The 20,720-nt window shown below is 37.0% G+C and overlaps 1 protein-coding gene across 1 annotated transcript in view; it reads left to right on the forward strand.

Annotated features, from left to right (window-relative positions):
* The first annotated feature begins 126 nt into the window (after positions 1 to 126).
* The window catches only part of LOC753908 (5'-nucleotidase domain-containing protein 3), a 39,156-nt gene continuing 18,562 nt past the window's right edge, over positions 127 to 20,720 (forward strand). The window contains exons 1-12 of the mRNA XM_030981715.1: positions 127 to 347; positions 2,825 to 3,000; positions 5,405 to 5,479; positions 6,794 to 6,849; positions 8,183 to 8,279; positions 8,973 to 9,044; positions 9,668 to 9,724; positions 10,644 to 10,704; positions 11,369 to 11,471; positions 12,191 to 12,292; positions 13,789 to 13,873; positions 14,594 to 14,734. Coding sequence (XP_030837575.1) covers positions 158 to 347; positions 2,825 to 3,000; positions 5,405 to 5,479; positions 6,794 to 6,849; positions 8,183 to 8,279; positions 8,973 to 9,044; positions 9,668 to 9,724; positions 10,644 to 10,704; positions 11,369 to 11,471; positions 12,191 to 12,292; positions 13,789 to 13,873; positions 14,594 to 14,734 — 1,215 coding nt within the window. The 5' untranslated portion in view covers positions 127 to 157. The remainder of the gene's footprint in view (positions 348 to 2,824; positions 3,001 to 5,404; positions 5,480 to 6,793; positions 6,850 to 8,182; positions 8,280 to 8,972; positions 9,045 to 9,667; positions 9,725 to 10,643; positions 10,705 to 11,368; positions 11,472 to 12,190; positions 12,293 to 13,788; positions 13,874 to 14,593; positions 14,735 to 20,720) is intronic.

Here is a 20,720-nt window from a genome sequence, read left to right on the forward strand (position 1 = left end):
ATTAAACATCGATAATTCTCGGTTTCGTTTTTTCTGGGACACATTGTATTGCGGGAATTTCATCTCAAGCTGGCGCACTTCCATTTCTCTCAGCTAGCTCAATGTTGACTTTGTGTTTCGAATTCGACGTTCAATTAGATATTACATCATTATAGAAATGGCGTCTGCTGCACTGCGTTCTGGGCTGAAAATTACCTGCAAATCTCCCGTATTTCGGCGATGTTATTCTAAAGCAGTTTTGTATGATCATGTAATTGATCGTCGGATTAGCAGTCCGGCAAAGATTCTTTCAGATAGTGACATGTGGGATGAGTATAATTCCCTTAAAAGTTACTGCGAAGGGTTCGGTAAGTTAACAATTACAACCGGCTAAATGACGGGGGTAAATGATCGTGTGCCAAGCCATGCCATGGGCGCATGTAATTCTTATGCGCTGAACAAATACGTTATCCCCTGGCCTGGCAAGGCAAGGGACCCTCTCGCCAAGCGATCACGGCCGGCCCTAGCCGTCGATCGTCGCGCTGGGGCCTGCTTTTGAACCGGACCTAGGCTACATGCATGTAGATAAGGTTTTGGCCTACTTCTTATTCTAGACCGATATTCTGCCTCTTCTTGTTCTTGTTTCTTTGCCCTGCTTCAGTAGAAGCTTAGTTACATTAGACCTCTTGCCAAGTCTTCAACTATGTATGAGTATGAAACCCATTTTAATGATTAGACTATCGACCTGGGCAGCGTCTCACGAAACCGTCATAAGTACAAGTTGGCTGACATCCCATTGTAACATGTGTATTAAGTTTAACACACGTTTCAATGGGATGTCGGTGAACTTGTAGTTATGACGGTTTCGAGAAACGCTGCCCTAGTCACTTAATACTAGATCTAGGCCTACTTGGGTATAGACTACTTACTTGGGTGTAGAGACTGGAAGCTTAGCTATTTGTCCCTCTATTTCTGTTGCATCCTGTCTTAAGTATGGTTCAAACTAAATAATCAATGAATCAATGAATATGCAGTAATATGATTATGAATATGAGGCCAAGTCAAAAGTGTAATGTTGCAAAATGCATTGTTATTGTCGACTGAATTCTTTATTTGTTTGGATGATGCAGAGCTACCAAGTGTCACGCATTAGGCGTGACATCATGCATTTGGAGGGTCTGGAAATGCTCTCACACACGGCGTGCGCACTAGATTTAGAAAAAAGGCTATACCTTATACGTGTGTTATACCCTCGCACGCGCGCTTGTGCGCCGAAAAATTAAAATGTCACGCATTGCCGATCTTTGAACTTGGCGTCTCTGATGATGGGTATTGCGTTTAAAATATGTTGTGGTGGTCGTGCATGTTACTTATCACATTGTAATTTTTCTTCCCATTTGAATTATTCAGCTGCAAATCACTGATACAAAGTCAATCCAATGGGAGCAACTTTCTTTAGAATACCCCACCACAAAATTGACCAAACGTTTGTAGGGTACCACACGCAACTTCACCAATCAAGCTAAATCTCAAGACTTAAAGGAATCGTTTAACAATGTTAAATCTGAGATGCACGGCCCTACGTGTTATGTGTCTGTAATATGGTGTTATAATGAAGCCCTACCTCTACATTTGCCACACTCCACCCAGGTGATGTAAATGGGTACCTGGTAGGAATTTATTCCTTGAAACGCAGCGCGCGTAACAGCTGCACTGCTAAAGCCAGGGTAATTATGCTGCATTATTGTAGAGTGCTTAGAGACTTCTGACAAAGTAAGTGTTAGGTGCTATATAAGCACTGTAATTATTATTATTATTACAAAATTGCACTTCAAAATTATTAAGGAGTGCCTCAAAAAAGTAAAAACATTTTAGTGATCGGTTTTACCATACTCGTTTTCCCCAATAGACTGTAGTGTTATGAAAACTGTTTGGCAAACACTAGATTTGATTTTGATTTTCAATCATAAATTCTTGATAATCAGACGGGCGATCGGCTTGAAAAAGTCATGGGGTTCCTGACTGACTGACCTAAAGGTTTAATTATCATTGCAGCATAAGCTAAATCAAGGATTTTTTTTAAAGGATCTAAGACAAACTTTTTAAGTAACACTAAACCTAATCCTAACCCTAACCCTTACCCTAGGTATTCAACGTCTATGTACATTAACCCTATTGGTGGGGTATTCCAGGGCTCTCACTCAGCTTTTTTTCTTGGTTGCCAGCCGGGCATCCTGTGTTGTTTTTTTTTTGTTGCCAAATGGCAGTTTAGGTAGTCACAGTGAATACGTTTTGTGTAAGTGCATAAATCTGCCATCGCGTCTGTCGCGCCGTCCAAATTACCATTCACCATGACCGCCAAAAACTCGATCCCTACGCTCCGTCTCGCAACCGCGAAACTTTCCGTGTTTTCGCGTACATGTGCGTGCGACTTGGTAAGCCAGGTGAATCAAGTTTTTTACGACCAAATTTGTGTATACAGTTTGATACGGAGATTCATACGCGCAGACCAAGAAATGCACACAATAAATACAAAGCTTACTAGTAGAGAGCGACCACTCGTAATCGTTATTTTACGGGGGCGTTTTGCGATTTGAGCCCCATCCCAGTAATCGGAATTTGGGCTTATTTTTTTGGTTGCCAGCCGGGCAGCCAAGACGGGACTTTAAGGTTGCCCGGTGGTGTTTTAGGTGGTCAATGGCACCTGGGCAACCGCTAATTTCGAGCCCTGAATTCTAAAGTTAAGCCATCAAATGATCATATTTGCCACCAATGAAGTTACACATGTAGCTTAGATTATATTTTTTTGACATATTAATTTTTCTTCCCCATTCTAATTCTTCAGCTGCTAATCATGGATACAAGGTTGACCCAATGACCGTATTTGCCAACAATGAAGTTAGCTTGGACGATATCGAGGTATATGGATTCGACTACGACTACACACTGGCCTGCTACAATGATGCATTACATCATCTCATCTATAAGCAGGCTCTCGATAACCTCATTCTCAAGAAAAGGGTATGTGATGATGTTTGAGAATTGTTGCACCTGCCTGCTATTAAAGAAAACGTGTATATGCGTGTAAGTAATTCCAGGGGATCAACGGCTTTAAAGTTAAAAGTCCTCTCTGAGGGGACTTGGTAATGAGGATTAATCTTTAATTAAAATGCACATGCGCATTGACTTGGTTTTTAACCCGGGACCTCCCGGTTGCTACATAGACAGTAGTTTAGTCAAAAGTAATCTGGAATTTTAGTATAATTTGAGGGAATTCAACTCTTATGAAATAAAAGAGAGATTAAATCAAGTATTATACTATGGATATTATTGGTCCTATACAGGGAAAGGGATTCATACTGTTCAAAAATTTACATTTGAGTCATTTAGTGTGTTGGAACAAATAAGTAAGTTGTTTGGCACTACGTCATAATGACATAACTGAGTCAGCCAATTTGAAATGCCCATACGTACAAGTGTATATAGAGATTACAATTTTCAAAACTTTTAACTTTCTTATTTTGTTTGTCTGCTTCCATTCAATATTTCATCAGTCTGCTTTAGAGTAGTTGTCTATCCAGGTTGTATTTTTCTTTAAATGATGACTATTATCTAGAGTCTTGTACTGTATGTACAAGTACCTACATCCATACCGAGTACCGTTATACATGTACCTAGACTGTACATAGTCATACACAGCTGTATACAATATCTCATTTCATTTTTTTGTTTACACTGCTTGGAGCATCCCTCTGTATCCATTCATCGAGGATAACATATAGGGCCCATTACAGATGGATTAAATCACATTAACCTTCAAGACCTGTTCACATTTATAAGTTAATCCACTTCAGCAAAGTAAAATCTACTTTACATGTATATTAAATGAATACCAAGTAGGGTTACAATAAAGTCACATCTCACAGACAATGAAAACGGTTTGTTACGATACAGCTGCCCTACATGTACCTTTTCTAAGAATACACACGGTACACAGTAGAGTGTACCTTTCATTAAAATGATAATAATGGTTTATTTCTTTAACAATATATACATTGCAGGCTAGAGGCAGGATTGTACGATAGTGTTTACAAGATAAATTAAACAAATAGAATCATAACAATACGAGTTTAACATTCTTTATGCGATTGTAAATTATTATAAATGAGCATGATACACACATTTGAATCTGCCATTAAATGAGCAGTACGTTTTAAATGTATAGATGAGCGTTCAAAAGAGTATAGGTAGTGTAATAATAATAATAATATTGGATATTTATATAGTGCACATATCCACTCTGCTAGGCTACCGATTTCGGTGCTCACAGCATTCAAGGAAATCCTTCCTACCGGTACCGCTTTCACACCTGGGTGGAGAGTGGCAGATGTAGATTAATGTCTTGCCAAGGGACATAAGTGCTGCGGTGTTACTCGAACCGCAAAACCTGTGATCTACAGTCCAACGACTTATCCACTAGACCACATCACCTCTACATGTATAATGTAAAGGATGACTACGTAACAAAGTATGAGGCATAAAATATTGTTATTCTAATCGGTACATAACTGTGGGGCACATTACGCTGCTGCTGTTTTGAGGTGGTTTACAGCGTGGCGTGTGAACAGGGTTTTATTAGAGCTTGAGTTGTCACAGCCTCTGCCCTAGGCCAAACGAGATTGTAAAATCAATAATGCAGATCATGTGTGTGCACTGGATGCTGGGGAAGACGATACCCAGGGGACTTTGTGCATTCTCATAGGTTGTGAGGGTCTGCAAATGTTACAGTTCAAGATGCATTTCATTAAACCCCGGTAGCAGTCTTGACCAAGAGCAAGACAAGAGAACATTGCGAATAAAATTAATTGTACTTTGTGAATTAATCTTGGTCCCATTTTCTATGAATGCAATGATGTTACACCAAGGTTCTTTTTCAAGGGGTTTCTCTACATCTTCACGATGGGGGGGGGGGGGGGGGGGGGGGGGGGATAACAATTTGCTGCATAGGACACACATTTAATTATCTTATTATCTAAAATCATTAAGGGAGGGTACACTACCCCCCCTCCCCCCACCCCCATGAACACAAATTATGCTGTACTTCTGCACTTCAACAGCCAAGCATTTCCCATGTACAGATTGTGGTTAGTTAAAAAGTAGATTTGTGACAGTGTGTAATTTGGGTGTCAAATTAGATGCAGATGATGCAGAAATAAGCTGATGTCTAGTTAGTTGTACTTAATAATGTCAAAAGTAAGAAGATGAAATTAGGAATACATGCATTTGTCATCCTGCATGATTTCCAAAAATTGATATTAAAGCTTAATATGCTATTGCTATGTTTTGCAAAGTGGATGTAATATGAAATCTAATAATAAAATAGCATTGTTATTTATCATTTTCTAAAATATTCTTTTCTTTTCAGTTTCCCCCTGGTATCCAAGATATGCCCTACAACCCAGACTACCCTATCAGAGGACTTCATTTTGATACTAAGAAGGTAGGTCTACTCTATGTACATGAGTTTTGATAAGTCATTTGTTCAAAAATGGTTTAATAGAGTATAGGATACTGGTCCTAAACAACAACCTGCGTATGAGGTTCACCGCCAAATAATTCAAGCAACAGACTGGAGCAGGGCAAATTCAATGTTTGGGCACTAGTGTGATCACCACACCATTGTTTAGCACAAAATTATTTGGAACTAGCAACCTTGACAACTTGGCCAGTATGTCGTCACACTTTGGTACTCTTTTGGGTACTGGCGCACAATACAAGACAATTGTGCCAGTTTTCAGGTAAAAGCCCCATTTCATGCCATGTATCAGGCTTTTCTAGAATACAAAATACAGTAGCACATTGTAGATGATTTTCAGACCCTAGCTCTCACAGATTCTGTCTAGCTATAATATATTTCAATTATCATAGATAGTAAAAAAAACAAAAAAAACAAAAAAACATTTCAATTGTTTACCTGTCAGTTCTTACTTCATATCATAGCTTGGCTGATCGATTTTCTCATCAAAGATATTTGCTAGTCCACATAGTTTTTTTTCTTTTCTTCATGTTTGAAGTACCTGATATCAATTTCATATCCAGGCAAATGTTGCTATGTGTTGTTTTTATGGATATACAGACTTTGCTTGACTGTAGGAGATGTATACCAACAATTTATCCTTATCTTACATACTTTGGTCATGTCTCTCAGTGACCATAAAATAAGGTGTTTATGGGTAGGTGCAGAGTGTTTGACCCTAGAAGAGATCTAGTAATGACCATAAGAATGTTAAAAAGTAGCTTATAAATACTTAAGGCATATTCAACCCTTCATAATTTCATTTTTTAGATGCACTTGTGTATAAGACGCACCACTATTTTGGGGACCGAGAATTTTTTTGGTTGTTTTTTTTGCTCACTCTGTAGGCATCAAGCCAGGTCCGTGTTCGAATTTGTGCTTGAGAACTTGTCACAAATAATAGTAACAATTTTGTTTTTAAAACTAAAGGTGACAGACAAATTTTCCTCAAAATCCAAACGGAAATCCTGGCATACAGGTAGTGTTGTTCTAATTTCCGAGTGGTATGACTGAGCAGGAGACATTGCCAGACAAAAAAATCGACACTTTAAAAAAGATATTAACAAAAAAAAAATTGTTTTCCTTCTTTTTTTCTTCTTCTGTACCTGTGTATAAGATGCACCCCCGACTTTCAATTTTTTTATTTTTATTCGGCGGAAAAAAGGTGCGTCTTATACACAGAGATTTACGGTAAGCAATGAATTTATTTTGTTTTCCCTAATTCTCCAATATTTACAGGGTGTTCTGTTGAAAGTGGATGCTTTCCATCACATACAACTAGGTACAGTGAGAAGGTGTGTATCTTTTTCCCCTTTATATTAATAATGTGCTTATAAAGTCTCTAAGCGCTATTTGTTTCATTCGTTCAAGTATTCTGTGAGAAAAGAATAAAAACAAGAGTTATTTTCATGAAAATAACTCTTGTTTTTATTCCATTTTCTATCTTAATCCCCAGTTTCCTGACTGTACATTTTTTGTTTAAATTTGTTTTAATCATATAAAAAATTAATCAAATATTTTGGGAGAGGGCATTTGTTCCTGTGAAATCATAAAATTCACTTCATATCTGCTGCTATATTTGATATGAAAATGACTATTTACAGAAGGCCAAGCATACATGTGTGTCCCATGTTCATTACCAAGTGTTATTTGTGAACGTAAATTTACATAAAAGTATCTTTTCATTTTGATGTTTTGTCCGATTCAAGCTCTAGTAGGGCTATCACTATGAGCTTCATGCAGTCATTAGATTACTGAAATTCTAGATGCAGTCGGTATATGGGACAATATAGCTCGGACTTTTACAGTATATTTAACAATTATTTTGAACAAATGATGGCCATCTAGCAGTAATACGGTAGGCCATTTTTGTAATGTCACCAATTATACTTAAGTGCCTCAATACAAATTATTTCATTCACCTGTTACAAATAATTGTATTTCAATAGTCAGAATGCGGATTGCATATATACGTGTTGTTAGGTAGGACAAGGTGACAAGCCATAATGTTTATTCTACCTAGCAAGAAATACTGTATGCATGCGATTTGATTTCTGACTATTAAAGGTAAAGACCAGTATTGGAAACGCCCCAATTTCAAAAAATGAAATGGAAGCTCTCATTACCAATCATGTGAAAGAATATGTTTTGACTAATACATGATGATAAAAAATTTGCCGGGAAACCGCCTACTAATTCATATATTTGGTAAATTTGTTTCTCTCATGGTCTGTGAGAGATATAGGGTAGTCCCATATACATCTTCCGGTGTATAGTGCTTGTAACTTTACGAAGAATGGGCCAAATTTCTTATCATTTTGATGATTCCAGAACCTTGCAGATGCTAGATGCTAGATGATCAACCTTTTCTGATCGATTCCACAACGTTTCTTTCACAATGCAATCGCATGACCATAACTGGTCTTTATCTTTAAGATATATCTATTCATAACAGGTGAATGAAATAATTTGCATTGAGGCACTTCACAAAGACAAATGCATTACATTTGGTTACATTACAAATAAAGCCTATTACGGAGCATGCACTTTATAGATGCAGCAGCTGCTCTACAGTGATATTTGATGATCAACGTACATATTTTGATAATAATTATTATCTCTTCACAGGGGATTGCAGGCAGTCAGTAATGAAGAAGTGATAGAGATGTACGGTGGAACTCATATACCTGACGAAATGATCGTTGATCGCAGCATGCATGGCTATGTGAGTATGAGAGTGTACAAGATTGATTTATCACTTGCATCTTGAGACCCTAAGTCAAGCAATCACGGTCTAAACCTCTAAACTTCCACCGTGGAATAAAATAAGCATGACCGAGGAAAGGATAGTATGAAAAGGTATCATTGACCATTTTTCAAGTACAGTCAAATCTACTTTAGTGACCACCTGTCTACAAAGACCACATTTTTTGTTTCCCTTGAAAATGGTTTCTCATTGAAACATTTACTAAAAGATCATGTCTACAAAGACCATTTTGGGGGCGGTCGCTATAGACAGGTTTGACTGCATCTGTAAAGTAACCATACTCTTATGTCCATATGGCCTTAACATCCAAGAGAATAATATTTTTTGATATTTATTCATTTATATATTGCAACCGAATTGTTGGATTTTAAATACAAGTATAAAAATCAATCCATTTCAACGATAGAAATGATTCACACCGTGAGCTTATGTAGAGTAAACAAATTGAGTGGTTTATTAATAAATGAATATCTATGTGCTTGCTACAATCAAATTGTTACACAATATCAAATAAATTGAATACAAGAACTGGATGTGAGCTTACGAGTACAATACTTCATATGATTGTGTTTAACATCAAAACTAGGTTTAGTTAGGAATACTGATACATGAAAAATTTGAACTGTTTTTTGTATGTTTGATGTTCTCTAGGAGAAAGGTCTACGTCAGTTGATGGATATGTTTGCCACCGCCGAGATGTGTCTCCTTGTCAACGTTATTGAGGTATGTTGACTAAAAACAGAAGGTTAAGTTCTGGGAAAGGTGAAAAAATAATTTGTGAGCTTTTTCATTCATTTTATGATAGTGTTGAGGAATATCTTAGAAAAAAATGTCCCCTTGGAAAGGATGGCTCTTCAAATGAAATATTACAAGAAAAAAACTAAAATGTTTTGAACATATTCTTTCATGCCACATGTTTGTGTGGTCTTATGTACACATTTTCTTGTAAAGTACATTATGATCATCATTCTTCAGACAAATATGTCAAAACAATTCTTGAAATGTTGACAATGGACCTTTTGATGTACTGTTAGTTTTCCTTGAATGTTAAATAAAGATGTTCATGAGTTGGTGTATAGTCATTTGTAAAGTAGGCAACTTGGCAATCACTACATAACACTGAGCCAACAGGTATTACGCTCCCGTGTATCGTTGATGTTCTGCCCTCTATATACCCATGCATGAGCAACTTTAATATAACATAAGAATTATTGAGACAACGGGTTGGTAAAATTTAAAAATGTCAACCTTTATTTCTTAAGAGATATACGTGTTGCTTTTGGCTGCTCACTACCAGAACCGTTTGCAATTAATTATTTATCCCTCTTTTTTCCCCTTTATTTCAGTACTTAAGAACGCGTGGATTTGACTACGATCCCGAATACCTCTTTCATGATATCCATGTAAGTATAAATGGGATATATTTTTATTTGTGAAAGTCCAATGATTTCTTTGCAAATTGTCTGCAGAGTAAAATACAACTCTTTTCTTCAACTTGAAGAGGTGTTGCGGTCCAGTGGCTAAGTCTCTGGACTGTGAAACAATAAGGTACAGGGTTTGAATCCCTGTCACAGCACTTATGTCCGTTGGCAAGACATTAATCTATGTTTGCCCTTCTCCACCCAGGTGAAGTAAATTGTTACCTGGCAGGAATGAGTTCCTTTAAGCAATTATAACATTTAGATACACAAACAATAATAGAATAACATACTAGTGAAATAATAGCTATTTAACTACATACTTGGGGAGTTTGGTGTAATATGATGTTATGTAATTGAAGTGAAAATATGTAGGCAAAAAAGGAAATGAGTGCCCTTTCTAATCGCAAATCATAATTTTTTTTAATGAGTTTAAAGAAAGACTGATATGATAATATGGAACTATACGGCTCATGAAAAAAAAGGAATGAGAAAAAGAAGAAAAAAAACACGCAATTGATGTAATACTATATAATTATTTAAAGTATTCTATAATTAAGGATGATTACTTAGTGATGTCAGCAAATATGTAAAGTTATTTAAGTGAAGCCAGTAAGTAAAAATGCAAATTGGAATTGTATCAGATAACAAGGGATGTCTAATCAAGTCATTATTACAAGCAGGACATTTCTTTAGATGCAAGATAATTTACAACTATAGGAACCTAGGAGAATGTGCATACATTGTGTGCGGGTAAGCCTGAATCCGATGACTGGGGTAATAATATATCTGTAAAGTGCTTAGACACATTGTTGTATCGATGTGTTGGGCGCTATATGAAAGCGGAATATTATTATTATTGCCACATTGATGTTTGAAAGACTTTTTACTTGTTATATTTTAGAATGCAGTCAAAGAAGTGCACCAATCAGGTTCAATGCACACAGAAGTTGCTAACAATGTCCGTAAGTCTTGATTATTAGTAATAATTCATATATTATTATTATTATTATTATTATTATTATTATTATTATTATTATTATTATCATTATGAAGTACCAGTATTTGGCATCAACTGTGCCTAGGAGGGGGAAAGCCAACTGAATCATTGTAACCCCTTAGTCTGTCCATCCTGTATAACTGATTGGGGTGTGCAGGTGGACCACTACACTGGGGTTATCCCCTACTCTTATACGAATAGTGCAGTGGGTTCTTAACGCACAGAGATGGTGACTCTCCACTACACAAGGCATCCAATGAACATCTTATCCTGGGAATGGAGTGTTTTCCACTGTAACATAGCCTGCATCTATAAAACTTCAGTCATCCGCCTGGGTTGGAGTTGAACCCACGATCTTTGGTTCAACGGGCCCAAACCTTTTCCAACTGACCCAATTCCCCTCCTCTAGTAGATAGAGATATCATTAAACTTTAATACTCCAAATGAAATTGAACATCCTTCAACTTAACAATTTATAAAATTCAGTTTAATTATTTCCTGTGACATGGAGTATTTCCAGATACCATACTGGCATGTCAGTGGTCATGAACAAAAAAGTATATGGAATACACAGATCAGATATTACAGGTTCGACATTGTAATAATTTCTTTGTATGTTACCATGACAGATGAGTATCTGCAGATGGATACTGGTATACCAGAGCTACTTCAGAGGCTACATGATGCGGGCAAACAACTCTTCCTCATCACCAACTCAGAATTTGCTTTTGTGTAAGTCTAAGACCCTGTAATCCTCCTCCAATCCCTTTTGTTTCGAAGAAATGCGGCACTAATATCATTTGGCAAGATATTAATCTACATTTGCCACACTCCACCCAGGTGGGGTAAATGGGTACCCGGTAGGAAGAAATTCCTTGAATGCTTGAGCGCCTTTTCATGGTAGCTTGGTTAAAGCCAGGGTAATGATATGATAGCAGGGCCATCCGGGAGAACAGTATTAATACTGATGAGGCTACCCTGGGTAAAGAAGATATATTAGTAATATTATTATATATCTTGACTGTTAGCTGTCGAATCGAATTTAGCGATCACGGTCGTTTAATTGAATAGTCTGATTTTCAGACCTTTATACTGAATGGCTGTACAAAAATTCAATCAGTTTAATTTTGGCCATTACAAGAAGTGGGTTATTGATGTAGACATATACTCATGTACCCTTTATGGCTCATTTTAGTTATGTCATTACCATAGAAAAAAAGAAGTCGGTCACTCACTCAATAGGGTGTGGTAGTGAAGTCTAGAAAGTAAACAGGTTTCCTTGCATAATTTGAATACTAGGACACTGCTGACGTTTAAATTTCACAGATAGGACATACGTGACATATTCTTAATTCCTGCAAAGTTCTACATAATATGATGTTTGCTGCAAAAGGGATACACTACCTTTAAAATATAATCTAAAGCGCAATTTTGTCAATTTGTTCATACAGGAACAGTGGTATGTCCCACCTAATCGGACCAGACTGGGCTAATCTCTTCGATATCATCGTAACTCAGGCGAGAAAGCCACAGTTCTTCAGCGATACTACAAGGTATGTTGACAAAAGTACTATGAATTTTATACGGGGGCGCTGTTCAATAATGCATTCCAGAGCCATCTATACACAGAGTTTGGCCAACTTGGTTTCACTGGGTCATAATATGGCGTATATTCTTTTATTTTGTGCTTACCCAACAAAGCAGTAGTCGCCATGTTGTGTCCAACTTGAACCGGGTTGGCAAAACTCTGTGTATGGATGGCTCTGATGGATTCTATGCTTGACAGTGATCTAACAAATTATGCTGGTGACAATTATTCATCAAATTTAAAGATTAAGGTCAGAGTTTTACTTAGGTTTTAGATTAGGGTTGTTATCTGATTTTAAATTAGGGTTGGGAAAGGGGTGCAACTGGATTTAGATAAGATTTATGGTTAGGGATAAGCTTAGGCTTAGTGTTTGGTCAAGGGTAACAGTTAAATATTCAATTAGCATACATAGGGAATAGATCGTTGGAAGTTTTCTTCCGTAGTTGTACTGAGCGAGGCGGCAATTCGCTCGAAGATGTCGTTGACGAAGAAAATGTTTTCATAGGACCACATTGATGTCAAGAAGAACAACTCAAGTCATTTTCTGGTTCTTGTGGCAGGGCTTAAAGCCCCTCTCAAGTGTTGGGAGCCCCAAATTCACGAAAAATTTGACTGCAGAATTTCACTTAAATTGTATCATAATGTGAAAGAGTCATTTATGACGCGCTTCTGCAAAGATTTCCCCCAGAAAATGTGTTTGAAGACAAATGTTGACAAAAGAAACCGTAATTTGAGTTTTCTGTTGTATGCAGGAAACCTAAATTTTGTATTCTTTCATGAATATTCAACTTCAATCACATTTGTTTTAAAAATCACAACATTTTAGGGCTCCCAACACTTTAGAGGGGCTTTATCACTAACCAGGATCTGAGAGCAAGAGACTCAATAATTTAGAAAATCCCATTATTAAGTCAAGAAATAGAAAGTAAATTTATTTTCAATTTATTGCTGTCAGGGAGTCTCTGTCTCTAACAATAAGACTGATTGTTCTACTGATTTAAAGGCTTGGTGTCTGGTAGCTTCCTGGTAGAATAACAAAAAACAGATTCATAATAATAATAATAATAATAATAATAATGGTGGCTTCTTATATAGCGCACATGTCCGTCACGTCACGCTCCTGTAATGTAGGGTGGGTGGTGGTGGTTATTTTACCTGACTGCTAAGAAAGCATAAATGCTTGTAGGTAAACAACCAAAGGACCGACAGCTTTAAGTCCTCTCCGAGGGACCTGGTAGTGAGGATTATAAATGCCTTACCAAAGGGCACTAGTGCATCGCCTTGGTTTTGAACCCGGGTCGCCGGATTACGAGACCAAGTTGCTCTACCAACTGAGCTACATGTATAACGCCTCTATTTTAGGGGTTATTCTGTTATAGGCATTGGCCAGCCAGCATATTATCAACATTTCATTAGTAGGATTCTAATGTATGTATTTGTTCTTTATTTTCTCCCTTGCAGACCTTTCAGATCAATCTACAGAAAGACGGGGACACCCTCTTGGGCTCAAGTAACGGAGCTTAAGAAAGGAAAGATTTATGTTGAGGTGAGTTACAAAGCAGTTCAAGTCCTTGATCAGTTCATTAGTTCTTTTCTTTTTTAGTTACAATATTATTCCTATGTTTGATATAGACTTTCACTGTGATAAGTGGGAGAAGGGGGTGGTGAGGACTAGGGGGAGGGGGGTAGTCAACAGAAATTTTCAGCAGCGAGACCATGCTGGACTTTCAAAATCATTTTGATAAGCATTCCTCATTTTCCAGTAAAAGTCAGTCAAAGGCCGTTTCCATTTTAGGGGTTATTCTATTTATAGGCATTGGCCAGCCAGCATATTATCAACATTCCATTATTAGGATTCTTGAATAATTTAATTAGACACATATTTGTATTGTTTGTCTGTTTGTTTTACCTGACTGCAAAGAAAGCAAGTGTATGCTTGTAATTAAGCAACCAGGGGACCGACGACTGTAGGTCCTCACCCAAAAGACTTAATAATGAGGATTAATGCCTCACCAAAGGGCACTAGCGCATCGACTTGGTTTCTAAGCCAGGACTTCCCGGATACGAGACTACTGCTCTACCACTGAGCTATCGCGCCTGCTACTGTTCTGACATATCAAAATATCTGAGATATCCTAAAATAGAAGGACAGTTTGTCTGTTTCAATAAATTGTTCATAATGCATACAAACTGATGAATTTCTTTACAAATACCATTCTCCCTGCAACTGTACCCTCATAATCACTGTATATTTATTTATTTTTAGGGCAACGTTGAGCAGTTTACCAAACTAACAAACTGGCACGGTTCCGGTGTGCTGTATTTTGGAGACCATGTATACAGTGATCTCGTGGAGCCTTGCTTGAAGAATGGTTGGAGGACTGGGGGCATCATACCTGAACTTGATGTAAGTACTCCTATCTCTCTCTTTTTCGGGATGCCTGGATCGATAGTATGACGCATTTATGTATGCTTTTGCAAATGCTGCACAGACATCTTCTAAAATGAGTTGGATTCCCAACTCTAACTCCAGGTAACAACACTACAGATTATACCTAATTTAAAGATAAAGGTGAGTTCTGCTAATGCGATTGCATTGTGAAAGAAAAGGTGTGGAATGGATCAGAAACAGTTTATCATGTAGCATGCAAGTATTGGTGTGCACTGCAAAGTTCTGGAGTCATCAAAATCATAATAAATTTGGCAGAGTCTTGGTAAAGTAACAAACACTGTACACAGAAAGCTATATATGGGACAACACACATGGTGTCGGGGCTAGTACTACCTTGATTTCCTTGTCTTTCTATGCTCATTACTCAGCCAGTATACATTTTCTTCCAAAATTGTTTGGCACATGTCATTTATTTGTAATCTCGAATATTATTATTATTATTATTATTATTTATTAGGCCAATCATAAAAGCACAATACAAATACATTTTGACAGATCATGCAATACATAAACAATACAAGAGGAAAAGGGAGGGAGCAATGTGTGGGCCAGGGCTCACAAAAGTGAAATTCAACACTATTACCCAGAGGCATGTGAGCCCTCACATGTTGCTCCCAAATCAACTTATATATATTTTGAAACATAACATTGACTTACATACAATATTGCACATTGTATATTGAATATTCAGTGTAAGTTTTGTTTGATTTCACAAAACTTGTCATCAGTGACAAATGACAGTTTTGTTATAAGCTACTGAAATCCTTGCTTCTGATTGGTTATCAGCAGATTTGTCACTGATTTTAGTCATTTGTCATTGAAAAAAGGCCTCGTGAAATGGGTCCCTGATCGCCGTACAATGATGAGTAAGTCCCGTGCCTCCATAACACCCTTCCTCCCCAATCTACATTTGCTTTTATACAGAATATAATGTTCTCAATAGCTGGTGCTATGCCATAGACAACCTCAGGAAATGATCTCATCTATAAGATCACCATGTATGACAGTTGCATAGCTTTATTCATGCCACTTACTGCAAGTGGTATGCCAGAGACCCTACTTGAGCATATTTTCATGTAATAGCTCCCTCTTGTGTTTTGAGATGAACCATTTATGTAGTCCTGAACTATAGTTCACCTACCTGTATATTGTAGTCTGCAATCTCAAACCTTTTTTTATTATTTGTATTTGTATATTTGTTTAATTAGCAGATGATGAGGGATAGTACTGTTTGTTTCTGTGTTATGTCATACAGTCAAACCTGCTTTAACACCTGTATAGTAAAACCACCTGTCTGCTATAGTCACATTGGTAACAAGGAACGACGCAAGTGGGTTAAGTAGCTTAATAGGCTGGAAAGTAGAGCTACTGTTCAGATAATCTCAAAACTGCAAGACACGAGAACCAGTAGCTTGGACTGCATGAATTATTAGTCTAGGAAGTAAGTGGCCACCAATCTGAAGAAAATGTTGTTTAAACTTACGATATATGCAATAGTTTCCAATAAAATAGGCTTCCGGTACAAACAATAAAGTTGAGAAAACTACTCCATATCATAAGTTCGCACACTAATCACACTAAACACTTTTATTTCTTATAATTTTTTAAACAAAAAAATCATTCTTCTATGATAATGTTTTATAGTGTCAAAACTCTCACATATACAGTTAAACATCTAAAGTAAATTGTAAATATGCTGTTTGATTGTTTTCGTGACAAAAAATGAAAGGTGGACTGATTGTATTAAGCCCTTTGTTGAATACTTTTAGATCAAAGTTTTGATATATCCTATTCTCAAGAAACATAAATCCAAGTCAATTTTTCACATACTTACAAAATGACAAAACTTGGTAAGGGCATGAATAATTAAGTTGATAACTGTAAAGTTTGTCATTGGGAAATCATTTCTGTTCAATCCACAAGCTTTCCAGTTGATTCCATGGTATCATTTTAGTATTCTGCTTGTACGACATATTCTATTACAGAAATTCAAGAGCTTAAACAGCGTGTCCACACACAAAACAATTTATCCCGAAACTCTATAACGATACGTCGTATAAAGAATCATCGTATAAATTCCAGGATGTCCACACACAAGAAACGTCGTCACTAAAGAATCATCGTATAAAATGCCCCCTGTCCACACACAACATTTTCCGTGATTCTTTATAGAGTTTCGCGATAGTGATAAGAGGTCTGGTCTCATTTCGTTCGAGGTCACGTTAAGCCCCGCCCAGTTAGTTACACTAGTTACACTCCCCCTGTCCACACACAACATTTTCCGTGATTAGGCGTGATTCTTTATCGAGTTTCAGTTCGAAACGATGCCCAAACCTGCGTTTCGTTAGACTAGTTTCGTTATACGACGTATCGTTAGTGAGCGTCCACACCTACAATTTTGGTCGTAAAACTATCGCGAAACGGTATCACTATCGCGAAACGGTATAGCTAATCATGATTAGTCACGGAAAATGTTGTGTGTGGACAGGGGGAAAGTCTTTCTACCTGTTTTCATACTCTTAAAGCTTATCTGCCGTAGTTTACAGGAGGGATTAGACCGCTCCGCAAGGTCACTGGACAGGTGGTTATCTCATCAACTCAGCTCTCAGTTAACATAGGAAAAAGAGGATCATGGGGGACCAATGGTCACCGATTAGGCATTGTATGTTATATAGAGGGCGCAAGTAGCTACAAGTAGTGCAGTGGGCCTTTAAATAAAACTACATTCAATGGGAATTTGCATTGTTTACCAGGATGATCATGGATTCTTGCATATTGCACAGTATTTTTACCCCAGCTTTGTTGCAGCTCCTACTACAGCACTGTAGTATTCTAAGGAAGAAATTCCTGGCAGGTACACATTAACTTCCCCTGGGTTGAGGATGGCAATTGTAGATTAATGTCTTTCCAAAGGATGTTAGTGATGCTACATTTACTCAAATCTTTCACCTTGAACTCTACAGTCAGGTGACTTATCCACTAGACCACAAAACACTTCAAAAGCAAAGCTCATTGAATAGTTATTTTTTTTCAAGATCATATTTTGCTACCCTCCTTTTCATCCATTCAGGATATGTACCAGCTATAAATATGGAAATGTTTTTGTTGACATGTATCTCTTGTCCATTCCTAGCCTTGCATTTATTTTTACAACAAGATAAAAATATGTCCTCATCGAGACTCAGTCACCCAAAGCTCATTGTATAGTTATTTTTTTTCAAGATCATATTTTTCTACCCTCCTTTTCATCCATTCATGATATACATGTACCAGCTAATATGGACATGTTTTTGTTGATATGTATCTCTTGTCTTTTCCTAGCCTTGCATTTATTTTTCATAACAAGATAAAAATATGTCATCGAGACTTGCCCTCGACTTTTGATGTAACTATTGATGGTACTACCAGTATATTCACTGATAAGGAGATGGATTATTAAACATAACGATTGTCAAAGATATTTAAAGAGGCCTGATTATGAGACAACTGCTCTACTGGCAATGGTCTCATAACAGAGAGGTCCCTGGTTTGAAACCAAGTCGATGTGCTAGTGCTTATCAGGACAATTACCCCCTGGACAATCACCTCCCCCCCCCCCCCCCCCTCCAAATGATCTTGTGAAAATATGCTGCAGATCGTGTACGCTACAAAGCTTCAACAAATTAAGATAATTTCCAATAACAAGTTGGAGCATCTTGTGGAAATCTATATTGTAAATTTTAAAATATTGGGAAGTGTCAAAAAAAAGTAATCAATAGGCCTGTTTTCATCAGCTCGAGTTTACCAAATAACCCGCTATTTTCAGACTCTGGATACTGTTGCGTCTTCACCAGACCGATACGCTCATCACAAACAAGCTCAGACGGGCGTAGATTAGCCCGCTATTTGGGAAAAGGCGGGATATTTTGGAAACCAATTACCAAGATTTCTCATATTTTCTGAACCAAATATCCCGCTAATTGCAACTGCAGGCCCTAGGGCTGATGAAGACACAAATTAACTGGCTAATTTGCGATCGGGATAGTTAAAATGGCGGGTTATTTGGCAAACTCAAGCTGATGAAGAGTTTGATACCATGATTGATTTCTTCATCAGCATTGCAAATTCATGTTCTGTGAAAGTTGGCCATAAAACTTTGGACCGATTTATATCTCTTTATCTTCTCAGTTCTCAAAGATTCAACCTTTTCATGAGATACACGCGTGTCAAATTAATTGCCTGCTTTTATTTGACATTGAGGAGAAAAATTCATTTTTGTTTGATACCAAGATTTTATTCTTTATTCATCAGTATTGCAAATTTATGTTAAAATAAAACTTAGGACCGATTTCCTTTCAGTTTCTCAAAGATTCAACCTTTTCGTGAGAATCATGCGTGTCAAATTAATTGCCTGCTTTTATTTGACATTGTGAAGTAGAGAAAAAATACCAGCAATAATCAAGAATTATTTAGGGTTAGTGGTGCCATGATGTATTCAGATACGCTCTTATTATTTAATGATGTCTCTTTATAAGGATCCATGTTTTAATTACTCTCTTTTGTATTCTCTAAGAAAGTGACCTATATTTATACATATTTATTGCAGGTACAAGTACATGCAATTTTTCAACAAAATTTTCCAATGATGTTATTTTTTATTTTTTATTTCATCACTTTATTGAATATCAAAATCAAACCAAGGAACATAATTATAGGCGCATATCGAACAAAAGTTTACATTTAGAATCAAGACAAATTGAATTTATGACATTTTGCAGGGCACAATGATTTGAATTTAATTATTTCAATTTTTAAAATCCATAACTTACTTTCTTCAACCTTTCACTTGTCCGTTTGTCAAATTTTTCTGCTTTCTCTGCTTTCCTTAAACCTCTTGAATGTCGGGTTGGGTTTCCCCTTTCAAATGAAATTCACTTGTGTTTTACACACAATTTACTGCTTTAGACCAATTTTCATTGAACCAAAACCAATTTAAAAACCCCATCTTTTTTAAAAATATCATTTACACTACTGGATTTTTTTAAAAAAGAAGTTACCCAAAGAAAATTCACAACAACTGATTTTAATGGACAAATTCGTGAAAAGCATGAATAATTTGCTGAAAAATCATATAGGTAGTATCATGGAAAGGTGTAAAATGCTTTGTGGCTAGCTGTGTCTGGCATGTGACGTCTCAAATCTTGACGCTTTACGGAGGACTGCGGATGACAGAAAGTCTGGATCTCAAAATTAACATTTTTTGAGAGATGATTACATATTTTGAAGAGAGAAGTTGTTATATTTGATCAGTAAGACTTCTCCTTCACAATGATATGAATTTTGCATCAATTCAAAACACTTTTAATTCTTCATGTAAAACAAAAAAAACCTCAGTGTTAGTTAATTCTGTTGGGTTTTTTTGTGCGAGTTGTGTGCATAAGCCACTTGTCACTACTCTGCAAGCAATAGCACAGAAGTGAGGAGATTCACATGAGTAAAAACTGGAATAACTCACCATCGATTTGAGAGTGAGCATTTCCACTGTAAAAACTGACGAAGTTTTCAGCTTGCGTCAAGAAACTACACTCCAGGGGTGGTTTTGTTTTATTCTGGTTTTATATCGTGTTTGTGGGCAGTTGCCTAACAAAGAAATACCAGAATATGAGAAAAACTATGGTTTTTGCTTACAGTTTAATAATAATAATAATAATTACAGTGCTTATATAGCGCCTAACACTTACTTTGTCAGAAGTCTCTAAGCGCTCTACAATAATGCAGCATAATTACCCTGGCTTTAGCAGTGCAGCTGTTACGCGCGCTGCGTTTCAAGGAATAAATTCCTACCAGGTACCCATTTACTTCACCTGGGTGGAGTGTGGCAAATGTAGATCAATGTCTTGCCAAAGGACATTAGTGCAGCGGCGGGACTCGAACCGCGGACCTTGTGATCGGCAGTCCGGCG

Source organism: Strongylocentrotus purpuratus, unplaced genomic scaffold, assembly GCF_000002235.5.
Source record: "Strongylocentrotus purpuratus isolate Spur 01 unplaced genomic scaffold, Spur_5.0 spur5_scaffold_12, whole genome shotgun sequence".
In the NCBI taxonomy this organism is placed as follows: domain Eukaryota; kingdom Metazoa; phylum Echinodermata; class Echinoidea; order Camarodonta; family Strongylocentrotidae; genus Strongylocentrotus; species Strongylocentrotus purpuratus.